General features: G+C 36.7%; 1 protein-coding gene across 6 annotated transcripts in view; it reads right to left on the bottom strand.

Annotated features, from left to right (window-relative positions):
* uvssa (UV-stimulated scaffold protein A) overlaps nucleotides 1–9,716 on the bottom strand; it is a 59,118-nt gene extending 49,402 nt beyond the window's left edge. The window contains exons 1-7 of one of the 6 annotated variants that reach the window (XM_030146342.1): nucleotides 9,541–9,716; nucleotides 9,057–9,239; nucleotides 7,924–8,077; nucleotides 6,619–6,795; nucleotides 1,269–1,389; nucleotides 837–980; nucleotides 411–782 (exon numbers count right to left, since the gene is read on the bottom strand). In XM_030146342.1, coding sequence (XP_030002202.1) covers nucleotides 411–782; nucleotides 837–980; nucleotides 1,269–1,389; nucleotides 6,619–6,795; nucleotides 7,924–8,077; nucleotides 9,057–9,166 — 1,078 coding nt within the window. In that variant the 5' untranslated portion in view covers nucleotides 9,167–9,239; nucleotides 9,541–9,716. Of the gene's footprint in view, nucleotides 1–410; nucleotides 793–836; nucleotides 981–1,268; nucleotides 1,390–6,618; nucleotides 6,796–7,923; nucleotides 8,078–9,056; nucleotides 9,240–9,540 lie in introns of all 6 variants that reach the window. The other 5 variants (XM_030146343.1, XM_030146344.1, XM_030146346.1 and 2 more) reach the window with 5 other exon arrangements.
* Nucleotides 9,717–13,791: the final 4,075 nt, after the last annotated feature.

Here is a 13,791-nt window from a genome sequence, read left to right as displayed (position 1 = left end):
TTATCCTTGGGGACTATTGGACCCCATTCAATGTTTATTATTCAAAAATAACAGCTGACTTTTTTATTGCTTCACATTTCATGACTTTTCCTAATTTGATGGGGACAACTGATTAAGTACTCGGAGAAATGTTCGTCTTAAGTCTGGACCTTATATGTGCAAATGTTGTGATGGAACTAGTTATAGACGGAACTCATTAAGCAGGAATTCAAATAGGTTGTAGAAATACACTGGATTTTTGCCCAAATGAATATAAAGATAGTTTTGCAGCGGCTGGAGGGTTCAAATTCAAATTGTATGAATTATTAGGGTCCAAATACACAAAGAAATGAACCACAGACTAAGAAAAGTGGTTTTAGACAAATATGAGCCCTTTAAGGCCAAACAACCCCTGCCTACGCTGCACCCACCTGGACTGAGGTTCAGATCCAGACTGTATGAGTGAGAGATGAGGCCCGAGTTCCGGATAAAAAGGTCCTCAACAGAGGGCTCCTCCTCTTCCTCTTCCTCCTCTTCTTCACTGCCTCCTTCCCCTTTCTGTGCTTCTATTTCCTCTACCTTCGTCTTCCCTTTCCTCTTCACTCCCTTCTCCTCTTGCACATTCCTAACCCTTCCTCCTTCGTCCTCCATCTTTTCTTTCCTCGTCTTCTCTCTGTTGTCCTCTTTGTCATCTTCCTCCTCCATCTTGTCCTCGTCATGTCTGGTCATGGTTCCCTCCCTTCTCTCCCCTCTCTTTCCTTCATCCTTCAGGTCTTTGCTGCAGCATGGTTGTTCTTCATCATCTTCATCATCATCATCATCATCATCATCATCATCATCATCATCATCATCATCATCATCATCATCATCATCTGCTCGTTCATTCATGCGGCTGCTGTCGGCTGCCTGCTCTTTGACACCTATAAGCTCAAACTCGGGGAATAGCAGCTGCATACATGATTCCATCTCAGTCAGTGTGGCTTCAATTTCCTGGTACGACTCTGACATAGAAATAATAACGTGTTGTTAATACATATTGACTCAACAACTAGATTAGGTACAGTGTCATAGAAAAGGTGTGGCCAAACCTGGTCCTGGAGAGCCACTATCCTGCATGTTTTAGATGTTTCCCTGTTCCAGCACACCTGACGGTCGTTATCAGGCTTCTGCAGAGCTTGATGATCATTTGAATCAGGTGTGTTGGAAGAGGGATACATCTAAAACATGCAGGATAGTGGCTCTTCAGGACCAGGGTTGGCCACCCCTGTCATAGAAGGTCTGGCCTTTACCCTCCATGTCTTTCGCAGCTGCCTCCACCTTCTGTCTGTAGATCCTCTGCAGCCGACTCCGTCTCTCCTCTTCCCTCCGTCTCTCTGTCACTGTCCTGGCCTCAATGTCCTGGAAGTCCACCTGTCAAAACACACACACACACACGTTATTCACAGGTATACTACATACAGAAATAAACTAATCTAGAGCTATGGCCAAGGTTTATACATTCTCTCATTCTGTCAGAGTCAGAGCAAGGATAGGCTGTCAAATAGGGCTCATGTACATATTTGACCATTATAAAAGCGTTCATTTAGTTAATAAGTATCACACAACCCTCATCTCATTAACCCATAAAGACCCAGCGTTACTTATGTGGCAGTTCCAAAATAGTTTTTTCTCTATATTAATTTTTTCTTAAGTGATTTTTCACCATTTACTATAATGTTATCCTCTGTGTTTTGTGTTTTTACAGTAAAAATCACGTTTTTTCCTATATTTAATTCGTTGATCATGTAGATAGTTATGCTGCTATAGGCTTAGACTGCTGGGAGACTCATCTGGATACACTGAGCTCCTCTCTGCTCCTCCTCCTCTACGACCTCTTCTCTGCTCCTCTTTCTCCCTGTCCTTTTCTCTCCTAATTTTCACTTCTATTTACGCCTCAGTGAATACATGTTACTGACTTGACTTCTTCCCTGGAGTCTCTGTGCTTTTTCACCTCACAGGTTTTCCCAGGATCATCACAGGTTTTCCCAGGATCATCTATGGTCCTGCTGCTGTGGTCCTGCCTCTCTCCTCCTTCACCATCATCACTCACTTATCCATATAGTTATGATAGTGTTTATTATATAGCTCCATAGATGTTCTAGTTCAGTTATCTGTGCATCAACTGCATCCATGTGTCTACCCCTACTTCCCCTCTTCTCCCCCTCTCCCCCAGTCTCTCTCTATCTTTATCGCTCTCTCTTTTTCTCCTACTTTACCCTCTATCTTTAACCCTAACTGGTCAAGGCAGACAGCCATCCTTTAGGAGTCTGGGTCTGCTCGAGGTTTCTTCCTGTTAAAGGGAAGTTTTTCCTCGCCACTGTCACCAGTCACAAGTGTTTGCTCCTGGAGGATTCTGTTGGGTTTCTGTAAATTGTCTTAGAGTCTGGTTTTGACCAACTCTATATGTAAAGTGTCATGAGATAACTTTTGTTATGATTTGGCGCTATATAAATAAAATTTGATTTGATTAAAGTTTAGATTAGCTCAGATTAAAGTTGGGGATTATTATATAAAAAACAGAGAAAACTGAAGAAAAAGTGTCTTTTTCAACAAAATACTGTACTTTCCGGGCAATAAGGCGCACTGGAATATAAGCCGCACCTGACTATAAGCCGCAGGTGTCCACGTTGTGACATGAGATATTTACACAGAAAGATGGTAAACAGAAAGATTATTTAAGTATTTATTTCCATACCTCAACTGCTTTTTTCCAAACAGTACCTGTAACATGTCAGTAAAATAGCAGGAACACGACTGGTTCAAAAACCTAGAAAAGTCATTGATCTCTATCTTCATCTTCCTTCTGCTCATTGAAACCACTGCAGTCATCTTCTTCAGTGTTGGAGTTGAACAGCCTCAAATTCTCCGTCACACTCCTTCTCAGTCTCTCCTCCGTTGTTGCTCAATGGCACTTCCGTGCTGCAGCTCTATCTCCTTAGACAGACGCATCAATTGCTTTTAACTTAAAAGCTGCAAAATATGCATTTCTTTGTGTGTTTTCCATGATGAGGGTTTGTGCATGACACGCAAAATGATTGTTAAAAGTTAAGATTAAAACTTCTACTCTCTGCATCACCTCTTCCACCTGTCTCTCACTTTTGCGCTTCCTGCTAGAGCGCCCCCTGGAGGCTGTTAGCCCGTATAAATCTATACTTGAGCTGCATCACTGTATAAGCTGCGGGGTTCAAAACGAGAAAAAAGTAGCGGCTTATAGTCCGGAAAGTATGGTATATCAATAACTTAACATATACCAAGTGTGTTCATCCACTGTCACTGATCCAACTCTATGGGTTTTACTGGTGAATCAATGCTGTAGAAGATGATGGTGTTTCCACAGTAACTACGGAGCCTCTGAGCGTCCAAATGGGTCATATCTGATGACCATGAAAAGATGACAAACTGTATTTTACACAATTATTTACATGTATTGATAGGATTAATGGATCAACAGGTATTAAACAGTTTACATCAGTAGATGGTTTTGGTCGTCAGTGGGTGTTTGGGTCTTTATGGGTTAAAGGCTGATTTTTGGTTCTGAGCCAAAGTTGAAAAAAAAACCCAGATGGTTATTTGTAGTTTTAAACAAAATGAAAACTCAAACTATACAATACAAGATGACAACAATATGAAAATTTTAACAAGACAAAGACAATGAAGAAATCATGACAGGATATAAAAACAAAACAACATGACGACAATATGAAACATTGAAATGATGTAAAAGGGACGTACAGATAATAACTTATAAGACATAATGAGATGGAAACATCGCAAAAGACACACCAAGATGTATGAAATGAAAACAAGACAAAAAATATGAAATATGAAATGAAAACAAGACAAAACAAGACATAAAGCACAAGAAATAACCTAAAAGATGCAACAAGACAAAAATTATCTGAAAGTATAAAAAATGTAAGTGAAAGGTAGACCCAAATAAAGTGCTTGGTAGGGATGCACTGAGCCGACTTTTTCAGTTCAGATGCAGATACCTATGCTGGGTACTTGTGTATCGGTCGATACCCGATAACAATCCAATATCATTATTAATTTAAGAAGCTCCGAGCCTTACCTGGTGTGGTTTGGCTGAAATACCTCTGTTGGGACTAATTTATTTGAGCTTGGAGAAAACTACACAATTCATGTTGGTTTAAGTTTATATTAAAAGGATGCATTATTGATTTATTTTCAGATATTTCAGTTTATTTTTAATTGTAAAAGAGCGTCATAACAAAGCTGATAATTATTAAGAGAAAACTCTTTAATTTAAGTAATTTAAGAAAGTGCTTTTATTTTGAAGTCTGCCAAAACAGGAAGTACTTTAGAATCTGTTGACAAAAGAAAAAAACGTCAGATTTTCCAGATGTGGAGGTCCAGTTCCCTGTTTGTGTTCTGTAGCTCCAGCATGTTTTATAATGAATGCTCAGTTGGAGCAGAAACCCATCCGGTCATTGAACGCCCAAACTCCAACCTCTGTGCATACATGACGTAGCCCGTGTTGCAAAAATTTAAAGGGGAAGGATCGGTGGATTTTACAGATCCCTCATCCAGCTAAAATGTTGATATTGGGGCCGATATCCAATCCAATATTGGCTTGGTTCAACCTTAGTGTTTGGCCAACAGAAGAGAGCCCACCAGGACTAAACTAAGCACATAGATCAGATCCTGCCATGATGAATATGTTTCAACACGTTCTCTAACCCTGAGTGTGAATGTGACGGTCAGTGGTCGTTTGTCAGTGTTTGTCCACCTTGTCCACGGCCCAGTGGGAGATAGGATAGGTTCCAGTACAGCCATGACCCTACCGAGGATTAAACGGTTGGGAAAATGAGCGAATGAATAAACAGCTTGAACAAGAAAAGCACTCGGAGAGCGCAGACCTCCGCCAAGACAGACCTGCCTCCCATGCGTGTTTGTTCGTTTGTTTGTTAGCAAGATAACTCAAAAAATTATGGATGGATTTTGATGAAATTTTCAGGAAATGTTGATACTGGCACAAGGAAAAAATGATTAAATTTTGGTGGTTTGGATTAAAATTAGGGCCACCCCCGATCGTCACCAAAATTTAATCATTTCTTCCTTGTACCAGTATCAACATTTCCTGAAAATTTCATGACAATCCGTACATAGCTTTTTGAGTTATCTTGCTAACAAACAAACAAACAAACAAACACAAAGGCACACAAAGCAAAGCGATCACAATACCTCCTGGCAGAGGTAATAAACAACTACCATCTGACCTCCACCGTTAATCTTTGGGATGTGGTGGAGACTTCACTGATGTTTTTAACTTAGTGGGCCATAACATGTGTACGTTTTCCTAAGAACATGCATATCTAAGGAACGGCTAATACTAACACTTAGTTTACATACTAATTTTTAACAGATAAACTCAATACTATACAAATGCTACAGATTGCATTGGACATTAAACATTCTCCATCTCTTTTTTGATTTACATGAATGATCTCCCTATGGTATGTAAAAAATTCCTGCCTCTTTTGTTTGCTGATGACACGTGTTTGGTTATATCACATGAAAATTTTAATACACTGACTAGAGAAGCAAATGAAGAACTATTGTCTGTTTCTAGATGGTTTCAGATGAATAAACTCTCTCTCAATACCCAAAAATCTAATTTATCATATTTTGTAACAAAAATAAGAAGTATAACAATGAAACCAACAAAATATTCATAGACAACTTTGGAAATAACTCACATAACTTACATTACATTTTTAGGTGTTATTGTAGAAGAAAAATTGAGTTGGAAATCACATATTGATCGTCTGTAAAAAAAATCATGAAGTCACCTGGCATTTTGAACAGAGTCTGTTCATCAATAAATCATTGCTGTTTCTTGACTTTTTATTATTGCTTAATTTATCCTTACATTATTTATTCCAATACTGTTTGGGTCGCAACTTGTCCCACTTATCTCAATAAGATTCTCCTAATTCAAAAGAAATTTTTAAGAATGATCAGCTTTTCTAAGAGACTCGACTCATCTGCTCCTCTTCAAAAAATTCAGACTTCTCTCAGTTTTTGATGTGAACGTCTACCAGACCTGTGTCTTCATGTACAAATATGTTCACTTAACTCATATTTTTCCCAAAGTTTCACAGAATTTCTTCATGTTGTCCTCTGTTATTCACAATTATCCTACACGATATTCAAGCAAAATTTATCTTCCGTACCGCCGAACTTCTGTCTGTCAGTATTCTCTGAAATATCATGGACCAAATCCATGGAATAATCTACGACCTAAACTTCAATCAGCATATGAAAAGGACTCTAATTCATGAAAAAATGTAAAGCTGTATGTAATTTGATTTGATGATTTGTAATGTGATTTGCATTTTTATTGTTTTTACTTTAGTTGATGAATTCAGTTATATTGTATTTTTAATTCTTTTTTTCTTTTTTTTTTCTCTGTGTATTGTTCATTTCCGGGGAGGTATTCATATAAGCCTTTTTTGGCTTCTAACCTCTCCTGCACAATGATGTTACTTGTTTGAATGCTGTTTTTTTTTTTCTCTTGCTGTTTTATGATGTGCAAAATAAATAAATAATAAATCTCTTCCATGCGTTTGCTCTCACCTTCTTAACCTGTTTGAGGAAGTGGTAGCCTAGCGCCAGCTTCTTGTACGCCACCCCGTAAGAGGACTGCCAAGACTGGACCGTCTTGATGGCCAATGACTTCAGCTTCCGCGCTACCTCTTTAGGAGGAGGGAGGGGCTGGTCCAGATCTGTCTCTACCGTCAACTCCAAGAACTCCTTTAAGAGTAAAAGACAGAAAAACGACAGAAGAAGGCATTAACAGGAAATACAGAAGTGAAAAAGTAAGTGGAGCTTAATAAGACCCCTGCCCGGGCGCCCAACACTTCCTGCTCAATGATATCCTGTCTAGTCAAGGATGAATTCTGAGTCTTAACATTCAATCTTTCAAAAAACTTTAAAAAAAATTGGTTTAAAAAATTTATATTTTTGTTTTGATTAGCACTGCTTTGGGTAAATCAGTGTAACCATGCCCCCTACTGGCTATTTTTGGAGTTTCCTCTCCTGCACTGGGACTGTCCAAAAACCAAAGTGACTCGCTAGCTTTTTGTACACTATTGGTTGTCGTATGTCATATGATTCTCTTTAAGTGGAGGGAACCTCTGCCACCCACTTCTGTGCAATGGGTGCATGATTTACTTTTCTTTTTAAAGTTGGGAAAGATTAAGTTTTCTGTTCATGGACAAATTAATTTATCAACAATGGAATCTTTTTTTTCTCTAGTGTCAACAAGAGTGTCCTGCTGTCTCCTATGTCCTTTTGACAAAGAAATCTGTTGTTAATATACATTATATTAACTCTTAATCAGCCCTGAACATTGGAAAGAATATCATATCATGCATAACATTCCTGAAATTTTCATCCAAATCCGTCCATAACTTTTTGGGTTATCTTGCACACAAACAGACAGACAGACAAACAAACAAACAGACAAACCAACGTCGGCAAAAACATAACCTCCTTGGTGGAGGTAATAAATAACTAAGTGAGCTGAAAACACCTCCAGATGGCAGCATCATATTGGATTGATATTTATAACTGCTCTTTTCACTTTCACTGGAGTTTTACCTGCTGATGTCCTCAAATAATATAATGATCATCAAATATGATTTTTTGGTGATTTCCTGTAATTTCCTATTCTTAAAAGACTTGACTGTGCATTTCTTTCAGAATTTATCATATTTTCATACAGTTGTTTTAAAGCTACTGTTTGCAATGAAACAAATAAATAACTCTAATATGTGAAGTCCATGAACCCAGCTGTGTCTGTTCTGTTTCTTCATGGTCTCTTTCAGCTGTTTCAACAGTACCTGCCTGATACCTGTGACGTGTACATGATGCTCATACCTGAAAGTTGTCGACCAGCAGTATTCTGAAATGATGTGATCTGGAGAAGAGCTCGCTGGCAATCTGGAAGGCGGATAGTCGGACCTCTGCGTGCTCCTGATTGAGCTGGGACATGACTGAGTGGTACACATGGTCTATGCAGTCATTGGACACCCTAGAAGGAGACACAGTGGGAGGAGTCAAACTCACAGCCAGACACATATGACATACATTTTTCTTTTGACTTTTGGATTTGTTATGTTCACACTGTGGCTCCAACACTTCCAAAACTTTCACTGTTTTACTTTTTTTTTTAACAGAATTTTACTAACACATTTTTATTATTATAGTTCTTTTTTAATGCTCTACCTATGCATTTCTTAAATGTTCAACTGCTTGATTAGTATTAAAACACAAAAAGCCACATTTAAAAAAAGCCTATAAACATAATTCAGTTTAAAAAAAGATATAAAGAATTGATTCTTGAGAGGTACAGTATTTAATAATGACAATGAGGGCTGTTTGTTTATAGATGATGTTGTATTGATAAATATGCTGCAATTATTGAAGAAAATTGTTGAATTGTTGAGTCTGTTTGTATGACAGTACTGTCGTGAACATATTGTTGAGTATGGTTCAATTACTGCATTGTGTATTTGTTGTGGTTCGATGCTAAAATTGGTAAAGATGTGTTGTTTGATTGTTGCATTAGGTTAGTAATGATGATGAAAAAAGGACTTAAGGGGTAGGATTAAATAAGTTTATACTTCTTCCTACTCCTTTTCGACCATGCAAAATTCAGACTTGCACGTACTTTAAGATAGATTCTGTTCATTTAATTGTTATTTTGTTTTAATTTACTTCATTTTGTTTTATTTTGTTTCTTTGCAAGTTCGAAATAAATCAAATCAAATCAAATCCAAAGGATAATATTACAATAAACGGTGATAAATCACTTAAAAAAAAAAGATTAAATAGAGAGAAAAAAATCATTTGTGAACTGACACAAAAGTAGCACTGGGTCTGTATGGGTTAACGTCTGAAAACACAGAGAACACACTGGTGAATTTGGTGTTTGTGTTCCTAAACAGAGGGAGGAGGATCTCTGGTCCACAGAGCAGACTTTTAGTGATGCAGAGGTGAAGTGGACATACTTGCACAGCTTCTTGACCTCCTTCATTTTGTCCTCGTTCAGCTCAGGTTGTCCAGATGTGGTCAGCTCCTCCACCAGTTCTGACAACCTCTCCCTCTGAGACAACTCCATCACGAGTTACTACATATATCTGACAACCAGGTCCAACATTTAACAAGACGAGACACAGGCTACGAATGCGACCCTAAAGAAGTGGCATAAAGAGAACTTCAAACCTGAGAATAAGACAAAAGTACATGAAGACATCAACAGCTCTTCTCTAGACAGAACATTAGCTTATGTGAACATAGTAAAACGATTAAATTGTTATAGAAAGTATCATTTCCCAGGCTTAACTTACATAGCTGGTACTTCCGATACTGATAACATGTAAATTATATCATACTGTGGCCATTATATTCTTATGAAGTCAAGAAAAGGTTAGCATTCTGCTGCCTGCCACTGTGCTAACAATGTAAACAAAACTATCTAGTTCCTGTTCTTACCAGGTGAAAGTGTGTTTTTAGAATCTGAAATCAACAAGTCCGACTGAGTCTTTGTCCATTAATGAACGAACTATAAAATAAACCCTGTCCGTCTTTTCCCTGTTGGTTTAGTTACACATTTACATCGTCTTATTATTTGAAGCCTTCATTGATATTCACTTCCGGAACATCTTTCTACTTCCGATTATACCTTTCAAAATAAGAGCATAGACTACGTACCTTTTTTTCCCCCTCCAACTTTATTGAAAACATTAGTATACAATACATAAATCTTGAACAAACAGGATGTCAAAAAGGAAAAAGCACTTGAACAAATAAGTTTAAGAAAATAATGCATAGATTTAAAGACACAAAGCATAATATACAAATAATAGTATAAAAAAAAGTAAATAAATAAATAAAAATAACAAATCTAACAAAAATAAATACATAAATGCAACAGAGAGTTCAGTCAGTATTAAAGAATTGTTTACAAATAGCCAGGGTGTTTGAGCTTTTTATATGATAGATACATTTTAAAGATTTTATATATTTTTCAAATTCCAATAGGAAGATTTAAAAATTTGGGTGTGTTTTGGTATATTTATTTTTATGTATATGAAATTTTCCAAATAAAATGAACAAATTTACAACAAATTCTAAATTGTGAATGTCATGTTTAAAATATGTAATTACATCTTAGGATGTTATAGTTATCTTTTCATTACTTTTAGATATGATATATTTTTCAATTTTGGACCAGAAATTAGAAGAGTGTTCACACAGAAAGAATAAGTGTAGAGTAGTTTCAGAGCAAGAATGACAAAAGTTGCATATTTCTTCCATGTCAGAAAATCGAGACAAAAAAGCGTTGGAGGGATATACGTTATGTAATATCTTGAAATGTATAATTCTAATTTTGTTTGTAATACAGTATTTATATGGTGATGTCCATGGTTTTGACCACTCAATTTTAGAGAAAGTTGAATTCCATAATGCTTTACCTCTTGGGGAAATTTTCCTTTTTTCATGCAGTGCATCGCGTATATGCTTGTTATTACAGCTCGAGCTAAAAATATTAATGCCATTAATCAATAAACAAGGTTTATCTGTCTGTAATGTTTGATAACTAAGATGACTTTTCATGAGTAAGAAAACGCCATTATGGATTGCTTTGAATACATAGTTGTATTCTTTATTTGAAATAGGAAACTAATTTATTGTCATGAATTGTTCATATCTTAATAGCACTGACTATGTACCTAGCAGTATAGAAGGTATGCACATATGCCACTTCCCCCCTGGGCCACGCCCCTCTAAATCAGACTGAGTGGCAAAAACCAACCTGCTCAACATGACGGAGTATAGCAGTAAACACAGCAAGACCGGAAAAATGTGAAATACGAAATTAAATTAAGGAAAGTTGGACTGGACATGGATCCGTACAAGCAACCAAAGAACAAGTGGTCCATGAACACTGACATGTGACCCGAGATCACGTATTCTGACATCCAGGGTGGAGGGGATCATCGTTATTTTTACCTGAAACAAATATACATGGTTTCATCACCACTGACAACCAGGGTCCAAAACTAGACAGAGAACCAGCTGATCCAAAGTGCATTTCCAGTAGACCATGGACTGACCCCAGTGAATATGTGCATGATCAACTGGTACTGAGGAGATTTACGTCTAGTTAATGTCAAGTACTTTATACAACACAGATACTACTGCTTTGTACGAGCAAGGTACGACTTTATTGTTGTAAATTATGATATTTTTCCCACCTGTTTTTAAATTACGACATTATTCTTGTAATATTATGGCTTTATTGTCGGAATATGACGACTTTAATCTCATAAATGAATGACATTTTTTGTTAAATTAGGATTTTTTTTATAACTACGACTTTATTCTCATAAAATTGTGATTCTTTTTGTATTCAACTTTATTATCATAAAATTATGGGTTTTATATCGATATTTTATGACTTTATACTGGTGGTGACAAACATTTTTATTTTCTCATGTGGTCCTAATATGCTGTCGTAGCTTTATTCTCCAGTTCCCCCGTATTTGTAAAACTAGGTTAGCCTCAGTTTCAGTTAGTTTACTAATCATATAGGAGCACAAGGTTCAGAATCACAAAATGAAGACAAAAACCATGAAAGATCTGATCATGAAACCAAGAGCTTTACTAAGAAGTAATGTTAGCCAAAACAATATGTGATTTAAAGTCTGATTTTACCCAAAAACACAGCATAAATTACTGTTAGCTGACACCAAACAGGATCCACAGATCTAGGCTTGGTTTTCTGGATTTGTGGATCCATCTTCTTCTCTTTTCTTTGTCTTTTGGTGTTTGTAAAATGATAGCTCCCACTGCTTTAAGAACCTGTTCATACAATCAATCACACAACAGCTCTTCCCCATTTTTTATTAAGTATTTGTAATGTTCTTCAGTTTAGACAGTATTGAAGCCAATGCTGTCACTCATCTCCCTCTTTCTCCCACTCAGTGGGCGGAACCGCGGAGACTTCTGCTAGCGGTGACGTCATGATAGATAGATAGATAGATAGATAGATAGATAGATAGATAGATAGATAGATAGATAGATAGATAGATAGATATAGATAGATAGATAGATAGATAGATAGATAGATAGATAGATAGATAGATAGATAGATAGATAGATAGATAGATAGATAGACAATTTACCATTTTGAATTTTTACTATTATAGTATGTAGGTATAAGCAGAAAACTGTTTATCTGTGAACACTGTGTGTCTGCCAAGCACTGCTCTGATAATGCACACAATAAGGCATTAACCAGCAGATAGCGTAGCAGCTAACTTAGCATGTTAGCATTAGCACGGGCACTAAACTCATTAAAAACTCAACTTTAGCAAACTCAAAACTCAACAGAATTCTTATAGGATGAGACGGATTTTACAAAGGCCAAGTTACAGATATATCGCCTCCTTTAACTCATGAATAATAACTTTAATGAATTTTTATTGGCATAGCTCAGCTCTGCAGCAACTCTCCTCCTAATTAGTACATGACCTCAGCTGACAAACTTAACTGAACACCACCAGGTTCAGCAAAACAACTAAAATAAAATCCACTGATAACAAAATTTGTACTAATGTTACCTTATCTTAAAAACTCCATAATTTGTGGTTATAGTGGTTAAATCTCAACAGCTGGCCAAGTCAAGCTAGCAAACTATACGGCTACAGCTGAAAATCCAACATAACAGTTGTTTAAGATATAATTTTATACAAACGCTAACACATACTGAGGAAAACAGAATTTACAACATAAATGTCCGCTAATACAGAAAATACACTCAAATTTGAATTTGAAAGATAACGATAGCATATTAACTTAGCACTGGAATTGCTAGGTCAGCTGCAATAGAAATGAATGTGTTCCGACGACGTTACACTCAGTGTTTGGAACTATTGGCCCCTCCATAACCTGGAGGTAGGTCCATATTTCATCCGTCATTTTTTACAACAGGAGTCTATGGAAGTGTCATGACTCTGTTTATATCAACGACCCTGGTTAATGGTACTTGATGGTCCCACTACACTGCCATCTACAGGCCTGGCATGCCCTTGATGGTATAGATATACAAGGCCATATAAATGAGGAGTTTTCCAAAAATGATCACGTCTGCATGTGTTTGTTTGTTTTAACAGAGAGGGGGAAATCTCTGTTTTAAAAAAAAATACCTACTAACATATTTATGACAACTACCCTCATCAATATCAACATTAGTATACACATTAGTGTTACCTCCACTGTTGTCGCCATGTTTGTTATCTTTCTTTCTTTTTTGGTTTTGACTGGCGGCCAGCAGTCGACTTAACATGTGCCTTACCGCCACCTACTGGACTGGAGTGTGGTACAGTAGATTAGCAGGAACAATTTTTTATAAAAATACTGATAGTAATAATAAAATGATACAGTAAATACATTTATAAATATATATGTTTATCTTGTTTTACTGATGATGGAGAGTTGTAGTCGGAAGTCTTCTCCATCACATTTCACACATTCTCAATAGAGTTCAGGTCCAGACTCTTTGGCGTTGTTTCTGAACCATTCTGTTACAATTTTAACCTAATGAATCTTGACATTGCCAAATCTTTATGCTCTCTACTAAACTGATAATTGTTTCAGAAATGAGAAACTACTCACTGCATCAGTCAAAGAACTTGTTGCAGCTGAAACATATTAAACACTGCTGTAATAATCAAATGG

The sequence above is a fragment of the Sphaeramia orbicularis genome, chromosome 10, assembly GCF_902148855.1.
Source record: "Sphaeramia orbicularis chromosome 10, fSphaOr1.1, whole genome shotgun sequence".
In the NCBI taxonomy this organism is placed as follows: Eukaryota; Metazoa; Chordata; class Actinopteri; order Kurtiformes; family Apogonidae; genus Sphaeramia; species Sphaeramia orbicularis.
Note: the sequence above shows the minus strand (reverse complement) of the source record. Positions and strands in the feature narration are given on the sequence as shown.